The 8,599-nt window shown below is 54.5% G+C and overlaps 1 protein-coding gene across 2 annotated transcripts in view; it reads left to right on the top strand.

The window, feature by feature from the left end:
* Nucleotides 1-8,599, top strand: part of NIN (ninein (GSK3B interacting protein)) — a 57,402-nt gene that overhangs the window by 3,968 nt on the left and 44,835 nt on the right. For both annotated transcript variants that reach the window (XM_009893890.1, XM_009893891.1), the window contains exon 2: nucleotides 4,537-4,618. In XM_009893890.1, coding sequence (XP_009892192.1) covers nucleotides 4,537-4,618 — 82 coding nt within the window. The remainder of the gene's footprint in view (nucleotides 1-4,536; nucleotides 4,619-8,599) is intronic.

Raw genomic sequence — 8,599 nt, 5'->3', positions numbered from 1 at the left:
GCCCGAGAGGGGCGGCCCGGTTGGAGCGGGAGCTGAGCCGGCATCCCGGCGAGGGGCTGCATCCCCTGCCCCGCTCTGTGTGATGCTTTGGGGATTAATGGCTACACGTTATCTCCGGTGGGGATGTGTAAATCCTGCCCGGGCAGATCCCAGAACTGCTGTCCTCAGGCGATTGCGTGCGGAGGCGATGCTCGCAGCAATTCCTGGGATTCCTCGGGAGGGCTGTTTCCTCGGGCCCCTCGCACTTGGCTGCGGGACCTAGAGGATGCGTGCAGCCGTGCCCTTCTCACCTGGCCTCCGAGAGGCAGTTTAATTAGCTATCTTGGGGACAGCGTGGCAGCGGCACTCACGGGCTGCAGCGATGACTGCAGTTACACGTTTTGCAGGGACAGGGGTAAGTTGGGCACCTCTGGACCCTGCGCAAGGACCGTCCTTCATGGCCGTCCCCAAGCTGGGACGGGGAGTTCGGGTTTCGCCCTGTCCCTGCGCTATGGCACGAGCAAGGATGCTGCGGCGTGGGGTTTCACTTGTCAGCTCCTTTCCATGCTTTGGCTGGTGACCTCTTGCAGATATACTCCCTCTGAGCCTGCCGTGACGCTGCTCCCCTTAATAGGCGGTGGCTTTTTGCATGCCATGCAGGAGACTCGGTCGCCAGGTTGCCCTGGTCTTCCCCACCAGGTATTTCCCCTCTGCAACCTTCTGGCTGCTGCTGCTGGAAGGAGCTTGCAAGTGGGGACAGGGCTTTGGGAAAAAGGACGCTGCTCGAAGATCAAGGAGAAGGAGGTGGATGGAGCCACCCACCGATGCCGGTTTGCCCCGGAGAGACCGGGATTGCAGACTGCTGCTTTGCATCGCAGGGACAAATAGCGAGAAGCAGCAGGTAGCTTGGCACATGCACGCTCTCTTTCTAGTGCTAATAAGTTACGGCTTCATCGGAAACTTGCTTTAAAGCAGGCATCGAGATTTCTCAAAGGTGCTGGGGTTGCTCAGCAGCCGGCAGCTTGGTTGGTCCCTGGTGACCGCGGGGAGGCTGGGCTGGGCTGGCGGTGTCTGTGCGGTGCGTTAGTCTTGTTTGCCTCCGATTTACTTGTCCTGGGAAAATTCTCCTCACCAGGGACTTAGCGTGCCCCCAGTGGTATGCGGAGCCCTGGTCTCGCTGTGGTCGTTGCAGGGACACGTATCCTGATCCTGATCCCCACCTCTGGGTGAGCATGAACACACACCCTGCCATTGCCTCCCAAACTCTGCTTGTCCGGGCTGGCTTTGCTGTTCGAGAACCCTGTGAGCACATGCAGGAATTGGCATTTCAAAAATGTGCCAAAATTAATCAAGCAGGTTGAAAGGAGCATTAAACTTTAAACCCATTAACACTGTTTTATCACAGAATCATTGAATGGTTTGGGCTGGAAGGGACCTTAAAGACCATCCAGTTCCACCCCCCTGCCCTGGGCAGGGACACCTCCCACCAGCCCAGGTTGCTCCAAGCCCCGTCCAACCTGGCCTTGAACACCTCCAGGGATGGGGCAGCCACAGCTGCTCAGGGCAACCTGCGCCAGGGGCTCACCACCCTCACACGACAGAATTTCTTACTAATCTCTTATCTAAATCTCCACTCTTTCAGTTTAAAACCGTTCCCCCTCGTCCTATGGCTCCCCTCCCTAATCAAGAGTCCCTCCCCAGCTCTCCTGGAGCCCCTTCAGGCACTGGAAGGGGCTCTAAGGTCTCCCTCTCTCTTCTCTTCTCCAGGCTGAACACCCCCAACTCTCTCAGCCTCTCCTCACAGCAGAGGTTCTCCAGCCCTCGCAGCATCTTTGGGATCTTTTGCTGCTGTACACTTTCTGCCTTGTGTTTGTAAAGTTTTTGGGTTGGCTTGAGTGTCTGGGGCTGTTTTCTAGAGGTGGAAGGTGCTTTGTGCAATGCTGCTGCAGTTAGTGCTCTCCTCCCCGGGGCTGTCCAGGCCCGTCCTTTTGCTGGGAGTATTCTCTAAGCAAAAACCAAAGGCTCTTGCTGAGGACTTGTACCTGCCCACCTGGGCTGTCGCATCCCTGGAAGTGCCCTTTGTGCTCAAGAGGAGCCCTCAGCTTCCCTGGCATAGGCTTTCCCAGCAGGAGTGTGCCCCTCCATCCCAGCACATGGGTGCTGGAGGTGTGGGGATACTGATCACATATGTGTGGGGTGCTGGGTGATGCGGGCATCGCCTGCCCCATGTCTCCTGGGGGTGCATATTCCCCCCAGCATGCATGCTGGCATTTAAACTGGATGGAGATATAGAGATGGGGAGCAGTGGCAAAGGATTGCTTTCTTGAAAATGTGAGATATTGTGGCGTTTGTGGCTTTGCTGTCCCACAGGCTGCCTTGCCTGGCTCGTACCTGAGCACAGCTCTGATCTTAACAGATGCTTTTCTCTAACTCTATAAGTACTCTTTGTTTACAGACACGCAGCATCCCATGCCAGATGTGCACTGCGAACAGATACTGTTTTTCCTGGTTATCTTCCTGGTGTTAGGGTGGGCTGGAGGTTTCCCTGAAGAAAAATATCCCCCCCCGTCTCTGCCAGCTTGGGCTATGTCTACGTAGTCGGGTGCTGCCGCTCAGAAGGTGTTGTGGGACCCCTCTGAGCCGGTGCAAGTGCTCGCTGTGTGTCTCAGCACTGCTGATTTGCATTTTAAATTTGGAAATCCTGGAGGATGGCCACCTCCTGCCCGGCAGCCTTATCTTCCCCGGGCGCCTTTGGACGTGGTGGTCATGGTAAAAATCGCTCGGCGGCCTCGACGCCGGAGCCATCTGTGCCGCGCGCAGCTGCAGCAGCGAGGGCTCAGCCCCCTTCTTCCTTCCTCCCCTTCGTTAGCGCTTCTTGGCGAATGGGAGTTACAGGGCTCGTTAGGCAGAGCAGGTTCCATGTCAGTGGCGCTCTCTGCAGCTGCCCGGGTGGTTTCACTCTGCCCTTTCATTCCATGTGTTTTGCAAGAGTGGCGTGAAGTGGGTTTTATTTTATTTTCTTGCTGCTGTGAGGCCCCATCCAAACCCGTCCCCAGCACCCGTCCGAGGGACTGGCTCTGTCTGTCCCCATGGATGTTGTCACCATTCCCTTCCCGAGAAGATCCCATGGGGAGGGGACCTGTTATTCGAACACCCTCATCTTTTATTCATCCTCATTTAGTCTAAATGTCAAGTTTTTTTAATCAGGCAAATTCTCCTATCTCTGTAAACTGTCCTTTTGAAGTACACCAGCCCTTGGAAACGAATGGCAGCAATTAGTATTCCGATGAAGGCATCCCTGACAAGTTTCTTTGCTGAACATATTTCCAACTGTTTAATTACTCGGGGAGCCTGTGTTTAAACCCACAGCGGTGATTTGTACTGCCCGAGCTGGGGAGTGGGGCTCACCCCTGCATAGGGGGGTGCTGTGGCTGAGCCCCCCGCTCCGCTGTCATCCCCAGCCTGCCGGGGGGGGGGGCACGTTGCTCTTTTTTTGGGGCTGGCTGGATCCCGAAAACATGCTGGCAAACTTCAGATCTGAACTTTGCCCCTTGTGCCACCCCCAGCAGCATTAAAATCCCCTCTGACTGCGGCTCCTGCTCTTCGTGCCAGATTCGCAGCGATCAGACCCGCCAGCAAGAGCGACCTCGGTGACTTCTTTAAATACAAAGTCTCTTGTTCAATGCTAAAAATTCTCCCAAGATTTATTTAGCCAAAAGAAATTGTAGCAGCCAGCTCTACCTCGCCACTGACCCATGTCAAATAGCTTCCCCAGCTGTCCCAGGGTTTCCGTCCCCCGTGGCTGGAATTGCTGGCATTCCCTGGTGCGGCTGTGAAGGATGCTCTAGCCCCTTTGCCACTGTCTGTGGCGGTGAGGCAGGAGGCTTTCCAGGAAAGCACAGATGGAATGGGGGGGGGGGGGGAACCAAACCAAACAACCCCAAACCCAGTGGTAGGATCATCCCTCCTTGTTTTATCCCATAGACCTGTTATTCCCAGTCCAGCCCTTGTGGAGCTGCAGCAGGCGGGAGCTGGGGCAGGGCTGCCCTGGGAAGGGTGAGACTTTCTGCTCTCCACTTTAGAAAGTGTTTTCTGAAGCTTAATTAGGGCAGCAGAGCATTTCCACAACCAAGTGTCTCATCACTGGTCGGGACTGGTATCTCGCTGTAGGAGCCACCAACCCTGGCCAGGTCACCTCAAGCAATGGAGATGCTCCTTGCTCCTCTGGACATATTATTTCATCTTCTTGCTTGATGGAAAAACCCAACTAATGCAGTAAAGCAGTGGCTTTGGATCATTGTGGTAACAATCTTTTTTTTTTCACGTGTTCAAAGACACTGGCTGTGTCTTCATGTCACTTGCTGGCCTTTCTCCGGGCCCCAAAACCAAGCGAGCTGAGGTTCACTGGTGTCCCTTCCTTGAGGTTCTCAGCAGGCACAAGGGAAGGCTCAGCTCATTGTGGTGGTCTGAGAGATTTGCATCTTCCTGCTGGATTATTGGCCTGATCTTTAATTATCTGCACCAGTTGATTTCTTCTCTTCTTCCTTTTTTTCACAGGTCCACTTCGACCAATTTAAAGAGGCACTTATCCTCATCTTATCCAGAACCCTGTCAAATGAAGAGCACTTCCAAGAACCAGGTAAACACTAAAATTCTCCAAAATAGTACATTTTCTTTGGCAAAGCAGATTTGGGTGGCTCTTGCAGAGGATCTTAGAAGAGAAAGCGCTTTTCAGGTGGTGAGATGAGCTCTTCTGCTTGGATGCTCACGCCTAGGGACAAGGGAGAGTTAAGGTCTGCTGTGGAGCCTTGTATAAAAGTGTTTTCTGAGCTATTAGATATTTATATCCCATTACCGCGATCTAAATGCCCGGGGAGGCATGTGATGTCTGCATGTAGACCGCTAACAGCACTTCAGATGCTTGAGATGTCCCATGGCTGCCAAATGGACTGAGGTCTCTCTATCCCGCAAAGCTTCTGGTGCTTTAGGAGCCCTCCAGCCGCAGTAGATAGTTACGGGCAGGCGATCAAATGGCTGCTTTAATGCCGCTGGGTTCGTCAGCTCTGCCTCGGGGGAGCCTCTGCTCCGGGCTGAGCCGGCGGCAGTGCCGGCAGCCAGTGCGCTCCTGCCGTGCCTCTGCCGGGGCCGGCGGTGGGATCTGTCTCGGGGGTACAGCAGTGCCTTACCGAAAACCCGTGCTGGTTTTGGATGCTAGTCTGTTTTTGTGAAGGTTGTAAGGGGAAGCTCTCTGCAAGAGCTCCTCCTGGAGATGGGCTGCTGGACACAGAAATACCCCTCTTATCTGGCACTGATTTTTCTTTTCTTTGAGTCTATTCTGTTTCCTTGTGTCTGAGATGAGCAAGGTGAGCTTGGTCCCATAAGAAGCTACTCGGAGGTGACTGTATTTCTCCCAGGGGACAGTCAGTCTGGCCTAAAGATGCTTCTGAACAAGCTGAGCCCTCTGACAAACCAAGTTGGGGCTGGTCGGAGAAAGCAGTGGGTGCCGTGAGTCCTCACTGTCCTGTTTTCTCCCTCCCTTTGTTTCAGCGTGCCTTTAAAAAGTGACTTTTTAGACCCTCAGCAGGGAACAGGGTCACAGCTTCAGTGTGCGCACCCCCACCCCCCCTTCCCTGTGTACAAGGGGCTGGTGGTGCTGGGAGCACTGGGGAGGTGTGGGGCCAGGGTGAGGGCTCCAGCTGGAGTGGGGGGCTGAGGTCTGCCTGGGTCACACCTGTATGTAAATCCCTAATCCTGCCTTTGGAGCAGCAGGGCCGCGAAATCCCCGAAGGAGAAAACAGCTTAGCAAGGGGGGAGAGGGAAACTCCAGGTTTCCTCTCCTGCAGCATCAATCTCAGCTGGAGCATCCCCCGCTCGAGAGCGCAGCAAGCCAGCAAAATTACGGCCTTCCCCTCTTAAATAGGCTGTAAAAACTGCCAGAGATGAGATTGATGGATTTTTAATTTTTCCCACCCCTCTTTTCCAAAGCTCTTAATGCTTAGAGGGAGATGGGTGATGACCGTTCTTGCTCCCAGCATCCCTTCTGCGGTTTTCCCGCAGGTCAGTGGGCACTGGGGAACCAGGGGGGAGCCTCGCCGGTGCCCGGCGAGTGGTCCCGTCTGCTGCTGATCCCTTCCAGCCCCTCGGAGAGGAGCGGGCACGGAGCGGGATGCAGCCCCGGCGAACCAGAACTAATCCGGCGCTCTGTGTTTATTGGGGAATCATATGGCTGAGGAGCTGCGGCTTGATTTAAATATAAATAAATCTTCTAGGAAAGGGTAAAACTGGGGTTATGGCAGGGGAAATTACAAATGCAGGCAGCAAGGGGCTGCGTCGGAGCCGGAGAGCCCTCCTTGGGGACACGTTTGTCAGCTGGGGTTTGCATGGCAGGTAATCAAAGGGCACACGGTGCAGGTAGGGAGCCCGCACTCGGCAGGCCTGGGAGGCATTTATTTTTAATGCGTTTTGACAGGTCGGTTAACGCCAAAGTCTTTGCTTCTTTTAATTTAGATCAAACTTGAGATTTGGAGAACAAGCTGCTTTGTGCCGTTGGTGTCAAACTGTCAGCGACTGTGGAAATGCTGGTGTTACAGCCCGCCCCGGGCTTGGGAAAAATTGAGTTAAGAGCTCCTAATCGTATCATTTAAATGAAAATTTAATTTAAGGGAGAGAAAAAAAAAAAGAGAGCACAGATTTTAAGGCAGGTTGCTGCATCTGGAGAGTTTGCTCTGCGAGGAAGCGGCCGTGTGCCTTGATGCTGTGGTTTTACCTGGGGATTTGGGTGATGGGAAGGTCCCTTGGGTCTGCGAATGGCCGGAGGGCTTGTGCCTTTGCTCTCCAAACCAGCTGCTCCCCTGCAGCCCCCAGATAGCCTGCGCTACGCAGCCCGGCGGGGGACAGCATCGTTGTCCCCAAGGGCGCAGCACAGCCCGACTCAGGGAGGGTGGCTCGGCACAAGGAGCCGGGGGGTGACGGGGCAGCCCCTTGGGGTCACAGTGGGACCCACAGGCTGGGGACAGGGAACCAAAACCGCCGTGGGATGCAAAAGCAGTTCCTGCAGAAGCGGCTGGGGGGGGTTTCCCCATTTTGGGGGAGGAAGCAGCAGGTGGGAAAGACACTCAGGCTTGCAGAGAGCAGCTGATATTTATCTTTTTTTTTTTTTTTTTTTCTTGGCAAAGAAGCTAAATTCCCTTTCCGAAGGGAAGACTGGCAGGGAGGATGGTCCCGGCGTGCTGCGGGCACTTTGCCTGGGAAGCAGCCCTGAAAACCAAGGCAGGCAGAGTTCCCAGGGCTGCTGCCATCAGCTCTGTCCCCTTGAGGATGTTGGTGTGGGGACACAGACCCAGCTGCGAACCAGAGCATCACCCGGCCGGGAAAACCCCAGCTCTGCTGGGAAGTGGAGTGGCTGGGCAGAGGAACAGGGGAGACTGCAGAAAAAGCAGAAAAAGGCCTGAATGTACCTTAAAATAGTGCTTATTTTAGCTCCCACAAGCAGGAGTGTGACTGCCAGGGAGACCTGTCACCCCCAGCAGCGCCTTGGGGCTTTATGGAGCTGCCTGACAAGGGTGGGGTGTATGCGGATAAATTGGAGCCCGAATTACTGGGGTTTGGTGCTCTGAAAAGATGCTGCTGGGGGCTGAGCCCGCAGCTGCTGGGAGCCCCGTGGGACCCGGGCTGGGTGCTGTTGCCACCGATGCTCTTTGTCCATGGGGCATCATAGCAGTGAGGAGGAGGTGGATCTGGGCACAATAAAATAGATTTAAAGGGAGTGAAAGAAAAAAAAAAAAAATTAAATCAGTTATGTGGGTGATTAGAGGGGGGAAGAAGTAATCAGGCTTTTTTCTTCCCCATTATGGCAAATAAAAACTCAGCTCTGTGTTGGAAGCCCATATAGGGAGGGATTATTGGGGTGGAGTGCAGGATTATGGGAACACCCAGGACAAATTAAAGAGCCGTTTGACGCCATCCTCCCTGCGGTCACGAGGGGCTGGTGGGTTGTTTGGTTTTGTGTGGTGGTTTTTTTTTTGGTTTTTGTGTTGGTTTTTTTTTTTTTTTCCCTTCCCAGCACATGGAGACAACAGAACTGCCCTTCCAAAGAGGAGCTGGTGGCGATGATGCCCTTGCAGGAATCCCACCCGTGGGGCAAAGGCTGTTCTCGTGGCTGCAGAGGTCTGGCTCCGCAAGCAGACCTGGGGTGGGGACAGGTATAAAACCGGTGCCACTGTCTGGACAGGGATGATTTAGGCACAAGCAACGCCTCTGGGCCAAAATGCCTTGATTTTTGGGGCTGTGCTGAGCCAGCTGCTGCTACCTCTCCACCTCCGTTGCTGAGCCCGTAGTGTGAAATAGGGACTAGGAGGAGTTTAGACAGTACTTGGTGTCTCGGGGGATTAGGATTTAGCAGATCCCGGCTGCGGTGGGCTTTGCCCAGCGGTAGGCTGTCTGCTGCCGCGAGGAGGATCCCTCCCTTCCAAATCTTAAGCGGCAAAGAAATTAATTTTGCCTGTAAATGACAGGCTGGCGGGGCGAGGGTCTCCCTCCTCTAAACCCCCTTTTGTCTGCGCTCGATGGCTTTGATGCTGGGCCCAGGAAAATGGTGCTCGCCATCAAGGGGAGCCCCCCC

The sequence above is a fragment of the Charadrius vociferus genome, unplaced genomic scaffold, assembly GCF_000708025.1.
Source record: "Charadrius vociferus isolate BGI_N301 unplaced genomic scaffold, ASM70802v2 scaffold49, whole genome shotgun sequence".
In the NCBI taxonomy this organism is placed as follows: Eukaryota; Metazoa; Chordata; class Aves; order Charadriiformes; family Charadriidae; genus Charadrius; species Charadrius vociferus.
Note: the sequence above shows the minus strand (reverse complement) of the source record. Positions and strands in the feature narration are given on the sequence as shown.